We start from the raw sequence: 23417 nt of genomic DNA on the forward strand, positions 1-23417 counted from the left end.
ATTTGTATGGTCGAAATGACTTATTTTCGCGAAGGGTAACTCCTAACGCGTAAATTTCGCATTTTCCTCAATTTTTAACTAGAAAAGGCTTTATTGGAAAAGAAGATGCTAATGGAAGAGCACGTCATATCGAGATAGCTTCCTCAAGGTCCCCCAGTGAAGTGTGTAATGTTTGGCAAGGCCAAGAACAGAGGCGGATTTTCCACTGCAAGATACTCATCCAACAATAAATACAACTCGCTATCGAACAACTATGCGCTTAGCGCGCAACAACTGCTAAGAGCCAGTAAGATCGATGAGATCGACTCGATGATGGGTTTTGAGAGGTACGTGCCGCCCCAATATAACGGGAAGTTTGACGTTAAGGACATAGATCAGATTCCTGGGCGCGTAGGGTGGCTGACGAACATGCATGCGACGCTGGTGTCGCAAGAAACGCTATCCGGTGGCGGCAATACCGGCGGCAATACAAAGGATGGAGAACACGCAACCTCTAATCAGGGTGTTTCCGGAGTTGATTTCTACTTTTTAGACGAGGAAGGTGGGAGTTTCAAGTCGACGGTTATGTATGATCCGTACTTCTTCATTGCATGTAACGATGAATCAAGAGTTAACGATGTGGAAGAACTGGTGAAAAAGTATTTAGAATCATGTCTCAAGAGCTTACAAATCATTAGGAAAGAAGACCTTTCTTTGGATAATCATCTTTTAGGGCTGCAGAAAACCCTCATCAAGTTATCGTTCGTCAATTCCAACCAATTATTCGAGGCGAGAAAGCTGCTAAGGCCTATATTGCAAGATAACTCCCATAATAAAGTGCAAAGAAATATATACAGTGCAGCCACGAATACAGAGAAAATCGAGGCCAAGCATTTGATTGAAGACATCAGAGAATACGATGTGCCTTACCATGTCCGAGTATCCATAGATAAAGACATCAGGGTCGGTAAATGGTACAAAGTCACTCAACAAGGGTTCATTGAAGATACCAAAAAAATTGCATTTGCCGACCCAGTGGTCATGGCATTCGATATTGAGACCACGAAGCCGCCTTTGAAGTTCCCAGATTCCGCGGTAGATCAGATCATGATGATTTCTTATATGATTGATGGGGAAGGGTTTCTAATAACAAATAGAGAGATCATTTCTGAAGATATTGAAGATTTCGAGTATACACCAAAGCCAGAATATCCCGGGTGCTTCACCATATTCAACGAGAACGACGAAGTAGCGCTGTTACAGAGATTTTTTGAACATATCAGAGACGTACGACCCACCGTTATCTMCACATTTAACGGTGATTTCTTCGATTGGCCCTTCATACACAATAGATGTAAAATTCACGGCTTGGACATGTACGATGAAATTGGATTTGCCCCGGATGCGGAAGGTGAGTACAAGTCATCATACTGTTCTCATATGGATTGTTTTCGTTGGGTAAAGCGTGACTCTTATTTGCCTCAAGGTTCTCAAGGTTTAAAAGCCGTTACTCAAGCTAAATTGGGTTACAATCCGATTGAATTAGATCCCGAATTAATGACTCCATATGCATTTGAAAAACCGCAACATCTCTCTGAATATTCCGTTTCTGATGCTGTTGCTACTTACTATCTTTACATGAAATATGTCCATCCTTTTATCTTTTCCCTTTGTACGATTATTCCTTTGAACCCAGATGAAACTTTAAGAAAGGGTACTGGTACTTTATGTGAAATGTTGTTAATGGTTCAGGCTTATCAACATAACATTCTTCTCCCGAATAAGCATACAGATCCGATCGAAAGGTTTTATGATGGTCATCTTTTAGAATCAGAGACTTATGTCGGTGGTCATGTGGAATCCTTAGAAGCTGGTGTCTTTAGAAGTGACTTAAAAAATGAGTTCAAAATCGATCCTACTGCCATTGATGAACTATTACAAGAATTACCACAAGCATTGAAGTTCAGCATCGAAGTCGAAAATAAATCCAGTATTGATAAAGTGACAAATTTTGATGAAATTAAAGAACAGATAACGCAAAAACTATTAGAGTTAAAGGAGAACAATATAAGAAATGAATTACCTTTGATTTACCATGTTGACGTCGCTTCCATGTATCCAAATATCATGACTACTAATAGATTGCAACCAGATAGTATCAAAACGGAACGTGATTGTGCTAGTTGTGACTTCAATAGGCCTGGTAAATCTTGTGCAAGGAATCTGAAATGGGCCTGGAGGGGTGAATTCTTCCCAGCCAAGATGGATGAGTATAATATGATTAAGCGTGCCTTACAAAATGAAACTTTCCCCAATAAAAACAAGTTTTCTAAAAAGAAGATCCTCACATTTGATGAATTGAGTTATACAGATCAGGTTGTTCATATAAAGCAACGTCTTACCGAGTATTCAAGAAAGGTTTATCATAAGGTTAAAGTTTCTGAAATTGTTGAAAGAGAAGCCATTGTTTGTCAAAGAGAAAATCCATTTTATGTCAACACCGTCATGTCTTTTCGTGATAGACGTTATGAGTTCAAAGGTTTAGCGAAAACCTGGAAAGGAAATTTATCCAAACTTGATTCATCTGATAAGCACGCGAGAGATGAAGCTAAAAAAATGATTATTCTATATGATTCTTTGCAATTAGCGCACAAAGTTATTTTAAATTCGTTTTATGGGTACGTTATGAGAAAAGGTTCACGATGGTATTCTATGGAAATGGCAGGCATCACATGTCTAACTGGTGCTACGATTATTCAAATGGCGAGAGCCTTGGTTGAGAGAGTAGGAAGACCTTTGGAATTGGATACCGATGGTATCTGGTGTATTTTGCCGAAGTCTTTCCCAGAAACATATTTCTTTACTTTAGACAATGGCAAAAAACTCTACTTGTCCTACCCATGTTCTATGTTGAATTACAGAGTTCACCAAAAATTCACTAATAATCAATATCAAGAATTAAAGGACCCTCTCAACTACATCTACGAGACTCATAACGAAAACACAATTTTTTTTGAAGTCGATGGTCCATATAAAGCAATGATTTTGCCAAGCTCCAAGGAAGAAGGAAAGGGTATCAAGAAAAGATACGCCGTTTTCAACGAAGATGGTTCGCTTGCGGAATTGAAGGGTTTCGAACTGAAAAGACGTGGTGAATTACAGTTAATCAAAAATTTTCAGAGTGATATTTTCAAAGTATTTTTAGAAGGTGATACATTGGAAGATTGTTATGGAGCTGTAGCAAAAGTGTGCAATCGTTGGCTAGACGTTCTCGATTCACACGGTCTCATGCTGGAGGACGAAGATTTAGTCAGTTTGATTTGTGAAAATAGAAGTATGTCGAAAACATTAAAGGAATACGAAGGGCAAAAATCTACCTCCATTACAACGGCTAAAAGATTAGGCGACTTTCTGGGTGAAGACATGGTTAAAGACAAAGGTCTACAATGTAAATATATTATCAGTTCAAAACCTTTTAATGCTCCCGTTACCGAACGTGCTATTCCAGTTGCAATCTTTTCAGCAGAGGTTTCAATCAAGAGGTCTTTCTTGAGAAGGTGGACTTTAGACCCATCTTTGGAAGATCTTGATATCAGGACCATTATCGATTGGGGCTATTATAGAGAGAGGCTTGGATCTGCTATTCAAAAGATCATCACCATTCCAGCAGCTTTACAAGGTGTTTCCAACCCCGTTCCTAGAGTAGAACACCCAGATTGGTTGAAGAAAAAAATTGCAACTAGTGAGGATAAGTTCAAGCAAACCTCATTGAGTAAATTTTTTTCTAAGACTAAAGATGTACCTAAAATGGGTAAGATAAAAGACATCGAGGATTTATTTAAAACAACTTCAGAAGACCAAAGTACTATAATTAAGGTTGCAAGATCCACTAAAAAGAAAGGCGGGTCTAAAAGAAGGAGAAACCAACAGGAAAATGAGGAAGAATCACTGGTTTTGCCCGCAGAGATTCCTTCAATGGAGGAAGATTATGTGAGATGGTTAAATTACCAAAAAATTAAATGGAAGATTCAAGCAAGGGATAGAAAGCGCAGAGATCAGTTATTTGGCAACACAAACAGTGCACACGAAAGAAGTGCACTAGGCAGTATGATTAGAAAGCAAGCGGAATCGTATGCCAACTCTACTTGGGAGGTCCTACAATATAAAGAGTCTGTTGAGCCAGGAGATTTGGATGTCTTTGTAGCCATTAATGGGAAAGTGCAAAATATAACATTCCACATACCGAAAACTATTTATATAAAGTTCAAAAGCCACACAATACCATTACAGAAGATTAAAAACTGCCTGGTTGAAAGGTCTTCTGCATTAATACCAAACAATCCGAAAACTTCTAATCCTACGACTGGTCAGCTATTTAAAGTGACACTACCAGAATCTGTCTTTCTCGAAGAGAAACAAAATTGTACAAGCATCTTAAATGATGCAAATGCTCTTGGCACATTTGAAAGCACAATAACGCCTCATCAAAGAGCAATTATGGATTTGGGTGCGTCAGTGACATTTCGCTCAAAAGCAATGGGAGCGTTAGGTAAGGGGATTCAACAAGGTTTTGAAATGAAGGATCTTTCAATGACTGAGAACGAGAGGTACTTGAGTGGATTCTTGATGGATGTTAGTTATTTGTTACATTTTCCAACATCAATTGGATATGAATTTTTTTCGTTATTCAAATCTTGGGAGGACACAATTACTGTATTGGTTTTGAAACCATCCAGCTCGGCGCAAGAAATAAACGTCTCCTCTTTAGAACAGATATACACACAAATATTTGAGAAAAAGAAAAGTAAAGTAGAAAAGTTTTCTTACTTGGTTGATATTAAAGAAAAGGTCAATTTCGAGTTTGCATATTTTACAGATATCTCAAAGCTGTATAGAAGACTTTCTCAAGAAACTACTAAACTAAAAGAAGAAAAAGGTTTGCAATTCTTATTGTTATTACAATCTCCATTCATCACGAAGCTTCTAAGCGCAATACGTCTCTTAAACCAAATACCAGTTGTCAAGCTTTCTCTCAATGAAATTTCTCTTCCACAGTTGAATTGGCAGTCGACGCTATTGAAAAAATTGGTTAATCACATTATATCGAGTGGCTCTTGGATTTCTCATTTAATTAAATTATCCCAGTACAGTAATATTCCGATTTGTAATTTGAGACTGGACAATATGGATTATGTTATCGATGTTCTTTATGCGAGAAGGCTAAGGCATGAGAACATCGTGCTTTGGTGGAATGAGAAAAACCCATTGCCGGATCATGGTGGTACTCAGAATGATTTCGACTTGAATACATCGTGGATTATGAACGACTTGGAATTCCCTGAAATTAATAATCCAGACATCTATGATAATGTAGTACTAGATGTTAGTGTTGATAATCTAACAGTAAACACAATATTGGCATCTGCATTGATCAATGACGCGGAGGGTAGTGATTTGGTTAATAGTAGTATGGGTATGGACGATAAAAATTCCAACAGCAACTCTACGTCTGATTTTGTGCAGGATGCCTTTTCCAATGATGCTTTAAATGTTCTAAGGAGTATGCTAAAGGAATGGTGGGATGAAGCTTTGAAGGATAATGCAACTGCGGATTTATTGGTCAACTCTCTAGCAAGTTGGGTCCAAAATCCTAATGCAAAATTATTTGATGGTTTGTTGAGATATCATGTCCATAACTTAACCAAAAAGTCATTACTTCAATTAGTGAATGAATTTAGCACTCTTGGCTCAACTATTGTCTATGCAGATAGGAACCAAATTTTAATCAAAACAAACAAGTACTCACCCGAAAATTGTTATGCTTACAGTCAATATATGATGAAAGCGGTTAGGACAAATCCAATGTTTAGTTATTTGGATTTGAATATTAAACGTTATTGGGATCTGTTAATATGGATGGATAAATTCAACTTTAGTGGTTTAGCTTGTGGGAAGATAGAGGAAAAGGAAAAGCAAGATTATAACGCATTTTCGGAATGGCAATTAAAGAAATTTCTGTCGCCTATATATCAGCCCGAATTTGAGGATTGGATGATGATCATCTTAGACAGTATGCTTAAAACCAAGCAGAACTATTTACAATCAAATTCAGGCACACAAAGACCTACTCAAATACTGAACACGAAGAAACAAGACAAAGAAGATGGCATTGACAACTCACTGAATGGGTTCTCGCACATTTTCTCTAAGCCGTTAATGAAAAGAACTAAAAAGCTTCTAAGAAATCAGCAAGAATTTATATTAGATCCACAATACGAAGGAGACTACGCTATACCTATACTTCCTGGGTCTCATTTGAATATAAAGAATCCTCTTTTAGAACTCGTCAAATCACTCTGCCATGTGATGCTGCTATCGCACAGTACAACTTTGGAAATAAGGACTTTGAGAAAAGAATTGCTGAAGATATTTGAGATACGTGAGTTTGCTAAGGTAGCAGAATTCAAGAATCCAAGTACAAGCTTAGTGGTTCCAGATTTTCTCTGTGAACACTGTTTCTTTATCTCTGACATTGACTTTTGTAAGACAGATCCTGATTCTATTTTCTCTTGTGCCAGGTGTCATAAGGGTTTTAACAGAGTGTTGTTACAAGAGCACTTAATTCAAAAGCTGCGTTCCGATATTGAATCTTATTTGATTCAAGATCTGAGATGCTCTAGATGTCATAAAGTGAAACGTGACTATATGAGTGCACACTGTCCCTGTGCGGGGGCTTGGGAGGGAACCGTACCTAGGGACTCTATTGTCCACAAACTTCACATATTTAAGCAAGTGGCCAAGTTCTACGACTTTGATCTACTATTCAACTCCATATCTGATCTGAGTATTTGACTGAATATTTCGTAATGCGCATGTTTAATGAACTTTTTTCAACATGAAAAAATAACAAAATATCATTTTCTTTGTTTATTCTGAAATCATATATAGATATACATACACAAAAAAAACACTCTCAAAAAAACAATTGACAATCTCCATTTGCAACTACAATTGATACTGCTTTCGCTTCTGTGAACTCGCTCTGTTATTTTGTGAGAAGTAGAATGAATGTCACTACTCCCGAGGTTGCCTTTAGAGATTACCAGATCAAATGTCTTGCATCGTACATCTCTGCTGATCCAGACATTACTCCACCAAATTTAATTCTGCAAGGCTACAGTGGAACAGGAAAAACGTATACTTTAAGAGAATATTTTAAAGCCAATCCAGACTTGCATGCGGTTTGGCTGGAACCTGTCGAGTTGGTTTCTTGGAAGCCCCTACTGCAAGCAATAGCGCGTACTGTTCAGTATAAGCTAAAAGTATTATACCCAAACATCCCAGCTACAGACTACGATCCATTACAGGTTGAAGAGCCATTTCTTTTAGTCAAAACATTGCATAATATTTTTGCTCAATATAAGTCTTTGAGGGAAAAAGTTTGTCTGTTCTTAATATTGGATGGTTTTGATAGTTTACAAGATTTAGATGCTGCATTGTTTAATAAATATATTAAACTACACGAATTACTTCCAAAGGACTCCAAAGTTGATTTGAAATTTGTTTACACCATGTTAGAGACATCTTTTTTACAGAGATACTCCACACATTGTATTCCAACCATTATGTTTCCGAGGTATGAGATGGATGAAATTTCTAGTATCCTAGTTATGTCTAGATGTGGTGAGCTAGTTGAAGACTCATGCCTGCGTAAGCGCATTATTGAAGAGCAGATAACGGATTGTACAGATGACCAGTTTCAAAGTGTAGCAGCAAACTTCATCCACTTGGTTGTACAGGCGTTTCATTCTTATACTGGTAATGATGTATTTGCATTGAATGACCTGATCGACTTTAAGTGGCCAGATTATGTCTCTCGCATTACCAAGGAGAACATATTTGAACCGCTGACTCTTTATAAAAGTACAATCAAACTATTTGTTGGCACTGATGATGATTTGAGTACAAATGAAATTGCAGAGAATTCCATGAATATTAATGGGGATGAGCCTAAGAGCAGCCAAACGTACGAACTATCAATAATTTCCAAGTATCTGCTAATAGCTTCGTACATTTGTTCGTATTTGGAGCCTAGATATGATGCAAGTATTTTTTCCAGGAAAACACGTATTATACAAGGTAGAGCAGCTTATGGACGAAGGAAAAAAAAAGAAGTCAACCCAAGATATTTGCAACCTTCTTTGTTTGCCATTGAAAGATTGCTGGCTATTTTTCAAGCTATATTTCCTATGGAAGGAAAAGCCAAAAGTGGTTCTCTATCGGCTCTTCGTGAGGAACCTTTAATGAGAGCAAATATTGAGGTGTTCCAAAATTTGTCAGAATTGCATACCTTAAAACTAATAGCTACAACCATGAGCAAAAATATCGATTATTTGAGTCCTAAAGTCAGATGGAAGGTAAATGTTCCTTGGGAAATTATCAAGGAAATATCGGAATCTGTTCAATTCGATATTAGCGATTACTTTAGTGATGTTCATGAATAATCAGTTCCTCTGAAAGATATTCGATGCTTGCACAGGTCTGGCGCTTTTGATATATGTGTAATGATGACACACCTACCACTACCTTATATAAATGTTTATAAATGATATGATAAAATGCATACTCTACAGGGCGAAATCGAACAACCTTTTCTCACGTATAAGCTCCTACTTGCAAAAAAGAGCGCAGCCTTAATCATATTTGGGTGACAAAATCAGTCTACCGAGGTACTTTTTGAATGCAATTAGTCTAATGCTTTTAGCACTGAAGTAAAAACCTGGATGCAAAAGTGGCCTTTTCTTATTTTTTAACTGAAAAGGCGTTTAAATTCCTTTACCAAAATGCCTTACCATGATTGGGCTTGGTCTTGTGTACTTTTCGTTTTGGCACTTTCGTCATCTTCTACAAAACCTTTAATATCTCCAGCAATGGCCCTTGAGACGTCTTCAAACATTTCAAATGTTAGAGGTTTTTTCTTTTCATCCTTAATTAATCGTTGAAGAGCTATAAGAATTGTCCTGAACTTATTTTTGAGTTTTACTAACACCTTTTCGAACCCTATCACATTTTCATCATCATTATTCATTTCTAAACCGTTTATTAATGTGCGAACAGTATGGATATTGTTTTCGAACAAAGGATTTTGAAAATTATACGAATCTAAAACATCACACAATCCTTTCATTTGTCCTAGGATGATGAATCTCTGGAATCCTACTTGTAGGCCAAATTGTTTGCCCTCCAAGAAGTTTTGCTTCAAATTCTCATTTTGCCCTTCACGATAACCGTCTTGGTAATATTGTTCTTCTAAAGTCAGTGAATCGTCAAAATCCATTGTCATTGGCCTTAAATTCTCTTCTTTTTATTAATCCGTTGTGCGGTCAAGTAAAGGAAGTAGATTTTGATTTTCCTGAGATGACCTTTCAACTAAGGATGGAGATTTTCGTATTAGTAACTTCATATTAAAAAAGGAAATCGTTAAATAAAAAATGAGAGTAGAGTATTGAAAAAGAACTGCCGCATTTCTATCTGCAAGCTATTTATTGAGAATATTGATTATTTAATTATAGTTAATTAATTATAATAAGAGTAACGTAAAGTCGAACGAGAGACTAACCTATTCAATTCACATCTACAACTGCTTCCCTGATTTTACTTCTTTACCAGTTTTCTTGATTTTCTCTAAAATAAAGTCGTAAGAAAGCGTAGTGTACACGTCTACTGATTGCTGCTCAAGTGATATATTTATCTTAGAAACGTCTGGCTCTAGTCTTGTCAAAACCTTATTAACTGCGCTAGAACAACCCGAACAGGTCATGACGACATTGAATTGGTAATGATTTGTATCAGCCATTGCGTACGCTAGATTCCTCTTGAATTGTTGCAACTGATGGATTTTACTGTTTCTATCTTCCTATAAAATTGTGAGAGTTATTTTGATGATATTCAAAGTTGGGCTACAAGTGTGTCAAGTTTGCACCCACAAAAAAAACCACCACACCACATGAAATCTTTTTGAACAATGATAGGAATAGAAGAGTACATATTGTCGTTCCTTATAACTTATGTGTATACAACAAAGACAAGATATTAGTAAATTACACGATTATACAAGCTTAAACATTTCTCAATCTTCTAAACCAGCATCTCTGATTTCGTGGATGTCATCAATAGCATTTCTTCGTAGAGGTGTGTCAGCAAACAACAACTCTATCCATTGAATAAGCTCATCGGTTGTGAAAAGATAAAAGTCACCGTTATAAAACATCTCCATGATCTCTTTTAAATGCAAAGGTAGAAACTTGCCCATTGTGGCGAATTTTTCTCTCATCGCTTTATAACCGGGTTCTTCCGCTAATGTTTGTATCTCAGTATTGTTAACTAGTAAAGATACAAGCTCACCTAAATTTTCCGAATTGACCTCAGAGATGATCTTCCATTTTAGGATTTTATTTGTCACGCAGTCATTATACAAAAAGTTTAGGAATGACAATAAATAACGGGTACTTTCTTCACCTTTTATTTTCTCTAGCGGATAAATGATTTCCTTTGAGATATATGGTAGCAGGCTCTCAATGATGGCATCCCATGATGGATTCTTTTCTTTCTCACGGAATTCTGTTAACTGACGCTCAATTAACCTAGAAACAAAACGATACTTCATATTTAATCGAGTTTCCAACAAATTTCTCGTCAATTCCTTTATTCTGTATAGTTTTTCATCTTGTTCTATTAGATACCTCATATCCACATAAAGTTGATACCAATTGTTGAAAAGATTATTAGTGCACATAGCCATGTACGATGTTTGCAAAAGATTATATTTGTATGCAAAGTATTGCTTATCAACATGACTATCTTTAAAAGAGTTCTTGAAATTCTGTGAAATTGTCAAAAACAAGTTCGGTAACTGTGTCACTTCAATGCGGTCTTCATTAAGTGTTATATTGTGAACTTTTGATGGTTTTATTTTACTTACAGAGGAAAAGTCACTAACGTTTTCGTCTTCGTCGATTGCCCATGCTTCATCCCAGGCATTTTCTCCTTCTTCTTCTTCCTCTGGTTCTTCTTCCATCTGTTCGGCTGGTTTTTCTTCCTCGTCATCGATATCTACGTCAATTTCTTCACCCCATGCATCAGCATCATCATCCGCCTCCCAATTCCAGTCGTCATCCTTGGGTGCTGAAGTATGATGTTCTTTTTTTTCTTGTTTTGTGTCCATACCACTGTTCCCTTTGTTCTCACTTGTTGTATTAGTGCTACTACGAGCATGCTTGAGCTCGATCGTTTCTAAAGTTTTCCAACTTTTATTTGGGTCCTCGAAAATATCTCTTATATTATTGATATGCGATTCGAGAATTTTGTCTAGCAATAGATTATAATATAACTGCTTATTCATCAACAGATCTTGTATTTCCTTTCCGGAGTAAAACCAGTTTTCGGTTTTAGTTTCTGAGGCTAATTTGATCAATTTGTCGTTCGTCGAAGAGACTAGAGTTTTGAGAGGGGAGTCTAAGGAGTCTAAAATTATTGATGCGTTATTTTTCACAAATTTGGTAAATTCTGTATTAAATAAATGTCCTAATTCGGAACTCAAGGTTCGCATGTCTCTCAGGGCCAATCCGTGCAATATGAAATCGCATACTGTTTCGAAACTTGCTAATACAGTAGTGGTGTTTTGGCCATGCGGCGCAGATTTAGAAAAATTAAGCATCTTCTTCTCATCATCATGCGAGATTTGTTTCCCAGGTATAAAAATTGAGCTTCTGATCTTATTGACAACACTGGCAAGATTCACATAATCCTTTAAAATTACATTCAACTTTGCTCTTACTTGCTCCTGGGAGTCAGCATTGTCCATATCTGAAATGATCCATGACTGACTATCCAGACCACCTTGAGGAAAATACTGCTGAGTCACGAAATCCATAAACGTGTTGTACTCAATATCCACTTCGTCTTTGCCCCATTTGACGGTTGGTGTAAATTGAATAGTATTCTCAGTAATCCTCCAAAACCCAGTTGTAAGAATTTCATACAGTTCCGTGACAAGTTTTAAATGTAGTGAATCAACGTATAATGATATTGACTGCTGAAAGTTAAAGCTTTGCTTTAGAAAGGCTGTATTGTTACGCATTTTTTGCCGTAAAGATTGCAACGAATAGTAGCAATTTTCTAGTTCTAGAAGTTCTAAATTGGTTTTAACTTCCGTTAATAAATTCGATAGTATCTTCAAGTTGTCCAGAGTGTTCAGTTCGTTGGCCAGCTGTGCCTCTTGTTGTAATAGATCGCTAGACTCTTGTTGTAATTCTTTGCCATTTATTATATGGTTATCATCTTTAATTATCAAAGGATCCTTCCGTAACTCGCGTATAATTTCATCTTTATCATGAAAAAGAGCTTCCATATCCAGTCCAGAGATCATGTAATTTCCAGCAGTTAAACGAGTTGTGTTACTTCATTTTTGACATATTCAAATATCTTCAAAAACTAATGATCTTATTATGGAACCTTTAAATTCAACATGTTGTTCATTATATATCACTCCAAACGAAAAGACTTAATTAGCTTCTATACACTTGATTCAAAACACTTGTTGGTAAGTGTTAATGTCATTATGCTTTATAATGCTAAAATACTGAGATTTTTTATTACATAATGGTTCTAGTTGTTCATATTAGGGATGATCCCAATTTTTTAAGCTCTTCGTCACAATTGAGGCAGTATTTCTGCAATTGTGTGTCATTCGACCAAAGATCAGCCATTTCTATCGACACCATCGAACATTTATCAATTTCGTCTGATAAAAACTTTTTATAGTCACCCTGTACTAGCTGTTTCTCCATGTCTTGCAGTATCCTTAATTCGATCAACAGTTCGTTCCTCCTCATCGCCAACTCTTTCCGCGTTTCCCTGTACTGGCAATCTTTAGTGAAACTGCCGTCACTGAACTTTTCAAAAATGGGACTATCCGGTGTAACTGATAATTGATTGGTCAGTAGATCTGAATCACTTATGTAAATGGCTCTTTTCATTGTGAATTTATCTGATCCGAGGCGATCCTGGAATATTTTTTCAGCCCTCTTTACGGACCAGTAGGAAACTGATGCTCTTCCTGATAAAAACACGCTAAACATAATAGATGCTAACAACCCAATTACCATTTTCCGATTAATATGCGAGAATTTTTCAGCAAACAACAATAAGATACCAATCAATATCCTAAAAAATACAAATGTTAAATTGGTAATCCTGTAAACCATCAGTTTAATGAATATTAAGAACAAAATAGTGCATGAATACTTTATGTCATATTGAATCTTTTCACTTTTCTCAAATTTATCGCTCTTGTCACCGGTTGGTTCTTCATTTTTACTGTTAGAAACGCCTAAAATACCACATAGCTTAACAGCCTTAATAACTTTCCCATGCTTGCCAATTCTCTCTAAATAGTACCGTATCACTTTTCTTATCAGTAGGAATTCGCTATATGTAAATTTTAATACCCAGTTTTGGCACACCATCTCCGCCAAAGATAATTTCTTTACTACTTCCCCAGTTCTACTATCAATGTACTCTAGTTTGTACAAAACATGGAGTAGAGAACTATTTGCCGTCAGATTCAGTTTAATTTCTAAACGGTTATCGGTATCATATGACTCGGATATGACAAACTTGACTGAAATTCTTAGTAGATGACAAAATGGCACTTTAATAAAAATGGGATCCAGATCAATTTCATAATATTTGTTTTCAACAATATCGACAATTCTTTGAGTAACAAAAATTGGTTTGGATTCTCTATCTCTGAGATATTTTCCAGTATTCAAGAAGTTGTCAGTCATATCCAATCGGAATGGTATTTTACGAACCAATTGTAATCTGTCCTTGGCATCTTTTTCTTTATGCCAAAACGATTTGATGTTTTCTTTCGTATTTTTTCTTGCTAGAAATAGACATTTTGGAAAGGCTCCCGACTTGTCACCAAATAATATATGAACCAATCCTTTGCTGGAAATTTCATACTCGTGATCATATGTAGTTGTGTATTCTGTTTGAAGTTTTTTGAGCCTGTTCAATAAAGAAGATGCGTCATCAGGCATCTCCCAAAACGTTACATGAGATCCTATCATTTTGGATATACTGTTCATAGCCTTATTATTGGAATTTTCTTCTTTTTCTGCTTTATTTGATTCTTCTTGCTTTTTCTCTTGAAAATCCTTCTCCATCTGCTCAAGTTTCACTAATATTTCTTCATTGCCATTTGGATTTTTTGAAGCCTTGTTTTCCAAAAGGCACTGCAATTTAGAGGCAATGAGTTTATAGTCAGTAAACAAGATTATTGCCTTCATCTGTAAACCGCTGGCATCATAAAATTTTAAAGTTTTCTTTGATGTCTTATCGGTTTCTACTGAAACAATATCAGCTAGATTGATGTTCGTGAGACAGATGAACTCCATAGAGTTCATGTAGCAATAAATATAATCCTTTGTGCAGAAACAAGTTGCCGAAAACTTTTGTCTTTTGTTGGGGCACCAAAATGCTTCAAATTTGAATAATAAAAGTTCTTCAGGTAGTTTCTCTAATCTTTGGTCCGGTGAAAAGACAAGTGATTTGAACTGCAGATCAAGAACCTTCAACTCATTAGAATAATAATGGGGATATACAGTAGAATTTCTTATCGGTAGCCTTTTACCGTCGTTTGTTAAAAGTGAAGAAGGCTTCTTTCCTTTGCTTGGTAATATAGTGTACTCGCTCCAATCCGTGGTGCCCCATACATTTGCAAGCACCGCATTAGGAAACCAACTACCCTTTGTGAGGAAGTTTGACAATATAGCCAACTGTGTCATTTTAGTAGATATTGGCGTCGTAGGCATTTGAAATTGAAAAACTTTCTCCTCTCCCAAAGTCAGAATATCATACTCGGATAATGAACAGTTTAATGTATCATATAAAGACTCGGTCTCTTTGTCAAAAGTTGTTATCAATTGATCTATAGAGGTAGTCGTACTAGAGGCAAATTCAAAATATTTTGGAGAAAATCTTTTAAACGCGAGCTCGTATTCAAGACYATTATGCTGTAAGTTCATAACGTACTTCTTTGTCAATTCAAATGCATTTAACCATGATTTTAAGTCTCGGAAATTGGATGTTTGGAAAACCAGCGTGATATCCCTTGATATATTACCATGTAAATCCGTTACTCTATTACCAAAGATTTTTACCTCAAAACAAAACTTCCTATCTTCTTCTGGGTCATAACGCACATTAGTAAGGAAAACACCAAACTTATCTGTTTCCTCTACATAGGTCTTCGAGGGCGATAAAAGAAACATACCAAATACGGCATTTTTTAAAAAGCACCATCTTCTGACCCATATCTCTCTACTTGGCTTGCCAACTTGCGTTTTCATGTAGAGCCATCCAAATTTTTCAGGCGATTTTGAAGGTGCCTCTGTATCTTTCGATATTAGTTTTGAAGAATGTAGCGATCTGATATTATAGTCACTCGTGTCGTTGGATGGGGTAATTCTTTTTAGAGTGTAACCATAGGCTTGCTTTTTGGCATGAATAATGTCAGAATTCAAAACTTTGGAGCCTTCAATTGAATTTTCCACCCATATGGAGTAACTGTCCAAGTAGTCATTCATACAAGGAGATAAATCGATTTTTTTTCCGGAATCTTTCGTTGCAAGGATGCTCTTACATTTTAGTACCTTCATTGACTCATATATAAATTTGTCTAAGCTTAATTTTACTACTGATATAGCGCTTATGAGATCTAAAGAGGCTTTCAGATAACTTTTTTGGACTTCAAATAACTCCAAAGCATCATTCTTTATAGAGGAAGGTTCTAAACTGGTACTGGAAACCTTTATAGCTTGGTATGATGCCAACATGCTGTCATATTTCCCTTGGTAAATATCAAAATTTTTTCTTACATTTCTGTATGGTTCAACTGCATTAGTCATCAGTTCCAATAAAGCAGTTGAATGGCTGGAATCATCGCCCTTTACAATTTTTAACAGTTTGACCGAAAAATCGTAGTAGTCCTTGTTAAAACTGTCTACCAGTTGGGGGGTAAAAGATTGGTTGCTGACAAAACCGTTACTTAATAGGACAGGAGAAGGTAACAATTGTGATAGTAGAGTTTCTTTGGCCCGCTGAAAATCTTCAAAGGACACCTTGTACTTCTGATCAAAAAAGTCCACCGTTTTCTCTACCCAATCCTCTAATGCATCCACTCTGGTTTGGAAGAAATTCACAGAGGCACGAAAGGAAGGTGAATCGATAGACGCTTCCTTGAATGCCACCGATATCAGCCTTAATTGCCTCTTTTTAGGATCAGTCCCTTGGACGGGCATCGTTCAGTAATGCTATACTTTTACACTGTACTAAACTCGCCAGCAAATATATTAGTATACTTTATATTCTAGCTATGTTTTGTAAGTAATAATTTCACGTGTACTTTCCCTATTTTGAAGTCATTTTCAATTGCACAGGAGCTGTTGCGCAAAAATCGTGATAAAAGTGAAAAATTTGGAAACACTCACAATAGTTTACAAGGTCATCGCAAACAGGAAAAGCAAGGATTTTTCCCTCAGTAAATGCAAAAATTTTAACAGTGATACCACTTCATTCCATCAATAAGTTTTTATCTTTTCCTTTGACTATGTCAAAGCTGTTTTCTACCGTTAATTCTGCAAGGCATACCGTTACACTGGGCAGTATGAAAGACTATGTGCATATCAAGAAGTTAGAGATGAACACGGTTCTGGGACCAGATTCTTGGAACCAATTGCTGCCTCAGAAATGCCTGTTAAGTTTAGATATGGGCACAGATTTCAGTAAGTCAGCGGCTACAGATGACTTAAAGTACTCTTTAAATTACGCAGTTATTTCTCGTGATCTGACAAAATTTGTTAGCAGGAGGAAAAATTGGGGCTCTGTTTCCAATTTAGCTAAATCTTTATCTCAATTTGTTATGGCTACATATGCCGGTGTTGAATCACTGAATTTAGAAGTGCAAGCAGATACGATACACATTAGAAGTGATCATATTTCTTGCGCCATTCAACAAGACAGACAAAATCCAGATCAAAAAAAATTTGATGTTGTGAGAATATCAGATCTGAAAATGCTGACTTTGATTGGTGTTTTCACTTTTGAAAGGCTCAGGAAGCAATATGTCACGTTGGATATAAAATTACCTTGGTCGAAGAAGGCTGAGTTGGCACCCCCAGTGCAAAATGTCATCGATGATGTTGTGAAATTTGTAGAAGCTTCAAACTTCAAGACCGTTGAAGCCTTAGTGGAATCTGTGACAGGTATTATTGCCAATAACGATTATTTCCAAAAATTTCCAGAATTGCCAATTGTAGTCAAGGTTTTGAAGTTAAACGCAATTACGGCTACTGAGGGTGTAGGGGTGAGTTGTGTTAGAGAGCCTAGGGATATCAAAACCTTGAGTACCACTGACAATGAACAGCCTTGTGGCGATAATGAGACTTCTAATACCGCCTTTGATTTACCTTCATTGCAAAACACATTTGTTGAGGGGAAAGATACATGGAAAACGGCTTTCTTAGCATTTGGTTCAAACATTGGAGATCGTCTCAAGCATATTCAAATGGCATTGAAGTTACTATCGAAGGAAAAAACAATTAGAATACTGAATATTTCGTCTGTTTTTGAAAGTGAACCAATGTATTTCAAAGATCAAAGTCCCTTTATGAATGGGTGCATTGAACTGAAAACTCTATTGGCTCCAAGAGAATTATTGAAATTATGCAAAAAAATTGAGTACGAAGAATTGCAAAGAATCAAGCATTTTGATAACGGACCCAGAACAATAGATTTGGATATCGTCATGTATTTGAATAGTGTCGGGGAGGATGTACTGGTAAATGAAGCTGATTTAAATATACCACATCCTAGAATGTTAGAGAGAACTTTTGTTCTTGAGCCACTATGTGAGCTAATATCACCACGTTACCTTCATCCTGTGACAGCAGAACCTATAGTAGACTATCTAAAACAAATATACGAGAAGCAGAATGATGAAGATACTTTATGGAAATTAGTTCCGTTACCTTCCCGTGATAATACGGAATCTAGGTTTCTGAAATTCAAAACGATAACCACCATCGATGAATTAACTGGAGAAGCAAAAAGAATCACTATTTCACCAACATATATCATGGGTATATTCAACGCTACCCCAGATTCTTTTTCAGATGGAGGTGACCATTTTACTGACATTCAAAGTCAAATGAATAGTGTTGCCAACATGTGTAAAGAAGCATTGACTTTGCATGACTACGTGATCATCGACATTGGAGGGTGTTCCACTAGACCTAATTCTATTCAAGTATCTGAAGCAGAAGAACTAAAGAGGACAATCCCATTAATTAAATCCATCAGAGAAAACTCTAACTTGCCACAAGAAAAACTTATACTCTCCGTCGATACTTACCGTTCCGACGTCGCTAAAGAGGCTATTGCGGCTGGAGTGGATATTATCAACGATATTTCTGGAGGATCTTTTGATAGCAACATGTTGGACGTRATTGCCGAAAATCCAGAAGTCTGTTATATCCTTTCACACATTCGTGGCGATATTTCAACGATGAACAAATTGACACATTACGAGGACTCTGCCTTAGGCGATTGTGTTCAACAAGAGTTCGTGAACAACACTGACATTCAACAGTTGGATAAACTGAAAGACAGCACAACATTAATTAGAAATATAGGACAAGAAATTGGAGAAAGATACTTGAGAGCAATCGAAAAAGGCGTCAAGCGTTGGCAAATAATAATAGATCCTGGGCTTGGGTTTGCCAAGAATGGGAAACAGAACTTACAAATTATTAGACAAATTCCCATGTTGAAGAACTACTCTTTCATCATGGACACACAAGATTCTCATACCTATATAAACTTCAGAAACATCCCTGTTCTGCTAGGCCCATCGCGCAAAAAATTCATTGGACACATTACAAAGGACGTAGACGCAAAACAAAGGGACTTTGCCACCGGAACCGTAGTCGCATCGTGTGTTGGATTTGGTAGTGACATGGTTAGGGTTCATGACGTGAAAAATTGTTCGAAGAGCATTAAATTAGCAGATGCTATTTATAAAGGTTCGGAATAAGGTTAGTTATATAGATTAAATATGTAATTATGTTTTGTAATAATTTTTTCTTGATAGAGAATCGCTGAAATTAACCAAGGGAGGAAACAATGAAACGAAATATAGAAAAGGTATAAAATAAACTCTACATATTCAGTTTGTTTGTGTCTTTCTTTTTTTTTCCCCTTATGAAATATAGCATGATAAAATGATTGTTTCTTTCTTCTTTCTTAAAAATCTCCTTCATCTAAGCCTTTGGACATTCTTTTGAGATATGGCCAGTTTCGTTACAGTTGTAACAAAGCTTGTCGTTTTGACAGTCTCTAGACATATGGCCGGCTTGACCACAAGTGTAACATTTCAAACCGTTACCACCGTCTTCCTTCATACAGTCCTTAGCCATATGGTTTGGACCACCACATTTATAGCATGAAACCTTGGAGAATCTACCGCTAGCCTTCTTTGGTTCAGGGCACTCTCTGGAGATGTGACCGGTTCCGTTACAGTTGAAACAACGTTGAACGGTACATTCGCTTCTGACGTGACCGGTTTCACCACAGTTGTAACATTGCTTGAACTCAACAGTTCTTGGCATAGTACAGTCTGTTTGGACGTGACCTGGCTTGTTACAGTTGTAACATAGTCTTTCAGAATCACAATCTTCGGCTAAATGGCCGATCTTACCACAAACGTAACAGGCTTTTTGGGACATCTTTATCGTATTCTGTACTTTTTTTGGTTCGAAGAGGAAACGAATGCTCTAATACAACCTAGGTGCCCTTCAATGCAAAAGGAGTTTCTTTAACCCATCGATGACCTTAATACAACCGTTGCCCAAAGTGGAGCGGAACGAAAAGAAAATTTTTTCAGTATTCGTGCCGCATGATACAGCGTTGCTATCACATTGAATTCTATTGTATGATGCAGATAATAAATAGGAATCTATCATTTGGCCTCACCATTGGCGGGCTGTCGCCATCTCTTGCTAGAATAGTAGTGCACATCGAGCTTCAGTTCTTGCAGACGGTCTTCCTCTATAGCGGTTTCCCACTGCTCTATTGGATCAGAATCTGCGACTATAAGGCCGTACTCGATCGTATCTTCGAATAAATCGTATGCTAGTACCCTTGTTTCGGGGTCGTAGTAGTAGGCTTTTTCGCTGAGTTTATCTTGCAACTTTGGTGAATGAGATCTGCTGGAGAAATTTAATTGGCGAATACAAAAGGACGCAAGAATTTCTGGCGCCAAAACGTAATTGCAGAAATCTGTCACCCCCCACCATCTCAGTGTTGCAGGTTGGTTATGTGTCAATTCCCTTCTGTATCTCTTAGCAATATCTTCGCCAACCCTCAATTGCCTTTTCAATCCATAAAATCCCGCAGTAAATTTGTTTAAGTTTAATTTTCTAAACTCATCTACTGACAGATAGGCCTTTTGGGAATTCCTGTATGCATTTTTTGCCTTGAAGTAATAGGCAGAGGAGACCCGTCCCTTCAATATATCCATCACAATAGGCATGAAGGGTTCCACCTCATTCAGCAGCTCGTCTGAAAATAACAAAGGTGGTAGGTTAAACTTGCTTACGTAGTCTTTCCTTGTTTGAAGCTTTTTAACAATTTGATCTCTGGAGCTCAAAGAGTTTTGCATCGATAATTTCTTTCCTTCAGGGAATGAAGACGAAAAGATTTGATTGTCTTCAACTGCTGATAATTCCGCCTCTAATAGTAGTTTTTTACTGTCTAAAAGATTGTTGTTTCTGCACTTGATAGACTCGATGTCTTCGTCCTTCAAATTCTGTATCAGCGATACGGAAATGTCCCCTACTTCCTCTTTTTCTTCTTCTTCTTCTGATCTCTTGTCAACTTTTATCTCGGAATCAGAAAACAGCTTCCCAATTTTATTACTGCAATCAAACGTAGCCATCGACATGCCTTCCACCACTCTAGTCCTATCTGCAATAATATCTTCTGCTTTAGCACGCTTCTTCGTGGGAGAAGAGGCCTCGTGATTCGATAATTCGTCACTCTCAGCTTCCTGTATGCCATGTTTTCCTTGGCGTTTCATTAGCAGTAAGTTATCACCATTTCCCCTCTTTGTAGAATAGATACCCTTTCTCCTCACTTGGTTGATTCGCCCATTTGGTCCAGCCATCTCTGCCCAACCACGTCAAGAACTAGTATCTCAGCCTCGAGAGAACATACAATGACTTATCCTTTTTGATCTCATCGCTGCCATTTTCAAGACTTCCCATTTTAGCGACGCTATATAAGAAAAAAAAAAGAAGAATGCCATGCCATACCAATCGGGTCGCAACACATGACATCTTCTAATTTTCGCGCAAACTTGTGAGGAATTATGGCTTTATAAGCTTGCAATCACAAAATTTTTATTGCCTTTTATCAGGTATAGCGGGGAATCTCAGGCCTCTTGAGGTACGTTCGAGAGACAACGGAATATTTTCTATTTTATACTCATTTCATCAATTTCGTGAATACTTGATATACACCCGCATGTATGTTGGTATATGTATTTATGTAGTATGGAAGTTATTACAGAAAGTGCCATTTTTTTGATAAAAAGTTTGCTAGGGGGAGTTAGATATGACCTTTAAGGTACCCTTTCTCTTACTTTAGGAAAACGCCTTACTCAAGAAACAAAATATTAATTAGTTACAAGGGTGAAAGAGGAAATTTTTTCGCAGGGCCCAGCAAACATCTTAGCTGTGTCTGCAATAGCACGTTTTTCTGCTGATGTATTCTATTTACCATACACGAATATCCTGCTTGCACCTACTATGCTATATACAGATGTAGATTAGGTGAAAAAAAGCCTTGCACCGCAGCATAAATGTTTAGGATTATAATCTGTGTATTTTCAGGAAAGCTTTTATATACGTATCTAGAGTAGATATTGGAGAATTAAGATATTAGTAAGAATATAGGAAAAAAGATCAGCAAAACGAACAATTCAGCATGTCATCCAGTGGGACTATTGATATTGTTAACCAGAAAACCATAACTTCCGAGGTAGCTGCTTCGGTAACATCGAAATACCTGGAAAGTACGCTTTCGAAGAATAACACAAGTGATATTGAGGATGAAAGGTTTATTCACGTCAGTTCACGTTCCCATTCAAGGTTTACTTCCACCCCTGTAACCCCCAACGAGGTTCTTTCTCTGAAATTTCATGCTTCAGGCTCATCAATGGCATACAGTAGAATGGACGGCTCTTTGACGGTTTGGTTCATCAAAGACGCAAGTTTCGATAAGTCTGTCAAGGTTTATATTCCAGACTGTTGTGGATCTGATAAACTGGCCACTGATCTGTCTTGGAACCCTACTTCCTTGAATCAAATGGCCATTGTGAGTAATTCATCAGAGATATCCTTACTGCTGATCAATGAGATAACACTGAAAGCATCTAAATTAAGAACACTATCATTAGGAAGCAAAACCAAAGTCAACAGCTGCCTTTATGATCCTTTAGGAAATTGGTTACTAGCTGCAACCAAATCGGAAAAAATATATCTATTTAACGTTAAGGAAGACCATCGTCTTGTTCATTCTTTGAATGTTAGCGACATAAGCCCTAATCCTAACGACGTTGTATATTCCATAGCATGGAATAATAATGGAAGTCACATTTTTGTTGGCTTTAAGAGTGGTCATTTGATCATTTTGAAAGTAAGAGACGAAATGCTAGAAATATCTACCAAGATCAAAGCACATACTGGTTCCATTACTGGTATCAAAATAGATCCGTGGGGAAGATACTTTGTCACTGGTAGCAGTGATGGGAACTGTTATATTTGGAGCCTAAAGTCACTATGTTGCGAGAGAATAATTCAAGATTTAGACTCTGCCGTAGTAGCACTAGACGTGTGTCATTTGGGTAAAATATTAGGAATTTGTACAGAGGATGAAATGGTGTATTTCTACGATCTCAACGAAGCTAAACTACTCGAATCCAAATCTTTAGCCAACCACAAATCTGACCTAGTTTTGAAATTTTATCCCGATAAATCATGGTACATTTTGTCAGGCAAGAATGACACATTATCAAACCATTTTGTAAAGAGCGACAAAAATCTAATAACATACTGGAAAGATATGTTTGATAGCTCAATAATTGAAAAACGCAGGAAGAACAATAACAGCAGTAACAACCACAGCAAAAGAGTCATAAAAAATAGCGATAGAATCGTCAAAGACAGGCCGAGTAGATTCAATTCTAGAAAATAGGGTGACTTCGAAAGAATACTGTCAAATTATACTGCTTTTATACTTTTATATTTACATGT

At 36.9% G+C, this 23417-nt stretch overlaps 10 protein-coding genes across 10 annotated transcripts; 4 read left to right on the plus strand and 6 right to left on the minus strand.

The window, feature by feature from the left end:
* Positions 1-168: 168 nt before the first annotated feature.
* Positions 169-6831, plus strand: POL2 (DNA polymerase epsilon catalytic subunit; the record flags this gene model as incomplete). Its single annotated transcript, XM_018367507.1, has 1 exon — positions 169-6831. The coding sequence occupies one exon, from the start codon at positions 169-171 to the stop codon at positions 6829-6831; it is 6663 nt and encodes a 2220-aa protein (XP_018219631.1).
* A 212-nt stretch (positions 6832-7043) lies between these two features.
* Positions 7044-8483, plus strand: ORC5 (origin recognition complex subunit 5; the record flags this gene model as incomplete). The annotated part of the gene is made up of 1 exon (XM_018367508.1): positions 7044-8483. One exon carries the CDS (start codon positions 7044-7046, stop codon positions 8481-8483), a length of 1440 nt encoding a protein of 479 aa, XP_018219632.1.
* A 344-nt stretch (positions 8484-8827) lies between these two features.
* On the minus strand, positions 8828-9322 carry LTO1 (ribosome biosynthesis protein LTO1; the record flags this gene model as incomplete). Its single annotated transcript, XM_018367509.1, has 1 exon — positions 8828-9322. The coding sequence occupies one exon, from the start codon at positions 9320-9322 to the stop codon at positions 8828-8830; it is 495 nt and encodes a 164-aa protein (XP_018219633.1).
* A 291-nt stretch (positions 9323-9613) lies between these two features.
* Positions 9614-9835, minus strand: ATX1 (copper metallochaperone ATX1; the record flags this gene model as incomplete). Its single annotated transcript, XM_018367510.1, has 1 exon — positions 9614-9835. The coding sequence occupies one exon, from the start codon at positions 9833-9835 to the stop codon at positions 9614-9616; it is 222 nt and encodes a 73-aa protein (XP_018219634.1).
* A 273-nt stretch (positions 9836-10108) lies between these two features.
* DSL1 (Dsl1p) lies at positions 10109-12406 on the minus strand (the record flags this gene model as incomplete). The annotated part of the gene is made up of 1 exon (XM_018367511.1): positions 10109-12406. One exon carries the CDS (start codon positions 12404-12406, stop codon positions 10109-10111), a length of 2298 nt encoding a protein of 765 aa, XP_018219635.1.
* Positions 12407-12653: 247 nt separating this feature from the next.
* On the minus strand, positions 12654-16346 carry SIP3 (Sip3p; the record flags this gene model as incomplete). The annotated part of the gene is made up of 1 exon (XM_018367512.1): positions 12654-16346. The coding sequence occupies one exon, from the start codon at positions 16344-16346 to the stop codon at positions 12654-12656; it is 3693 nt and encodes a 1230-aa protein (XP_018219636.1).
* Positions 16347-16654: 308 nt separating this feature from the next.
* FOL1 (trifunctional dihydropteroate synthetase/dihydrohydroxymethylpterin pyrophosphokinase/dihydroneopterin aldolase FOL1) lies at positions 16655-19138 on the plus strand (the record flags this gene model as incomplete). The annotated part of the gene is made up of 1 exon (XM_018367513.1): positions 16655-19138. One exon carries the CDS (start codon positions 16655-16657, stop codon positions 19136-19138), a length of 2484 nt encoding a protein of 827 aa, XP_018219637.1.
* A 226-nt stretch (positions 19139-19364) lies between these two features.
* Positions 19365-19829, minus strand: GIS2 (mRNA-binding translational activator GIS2; the record flags this gene model as incomplete). The annotated part of the gene is made up of 1 exon (XM_018367514.1): positions 19365-19829. One exon carries the CDS (start codon positions 19827-19829, stop codon positions 19365-19367), a length of 465 nt encoding a protein of 154 aa, XP_018219638.1.
* A 233-nt stretch (positions 19830-20062) lies between these two features.
* On the minus strand, positions 20063-21268 carry RTC4 (Rtc4p; the record flags this gene model as incomplete). Its single annotated transcript, XM_018367515.1, has 1 exon — positions 20063-21268. The coding sequence occupies one exon, from the start codon at positions 21266-21268 to the stop codon at positions 20063-20065; it is 1206 nt and encodes a 401-aa protein (XP_018219639.1).
* An 821-nt stretch (positions 21269-22089) lies between these two features.
* Positions 22090-23358, plus strand: TEX1 (Tex1p; the record flags this gene model as incomplete). Its single annotated transcript, XM_018367516.1, has 1 exon — positions 22090-23358. One exon carries the CDS (start codon positions 22090-22092, stop codon positions 23356-23358), a length of 1269 nt encoding a protein of 422 aa, XP_018219640.1.
* Positions 23359-23417: the final 59 nt, after the last annotated feature.

This window comes from Saccharomyces eubayanus, chromosome XIV (genome assembly GCF_001298625.1).
Source record: "Saccharomyces eubayanus strain FM1318 chromosome XIV, whole genome shotgun sequence".
NCBI lineage: Eukaryota > Fungi > Ascomycota > Saccharomycetes > Saccharomycetales > Saccharomycetaceae > Saccharomyces > Saccharomyces eubayanus.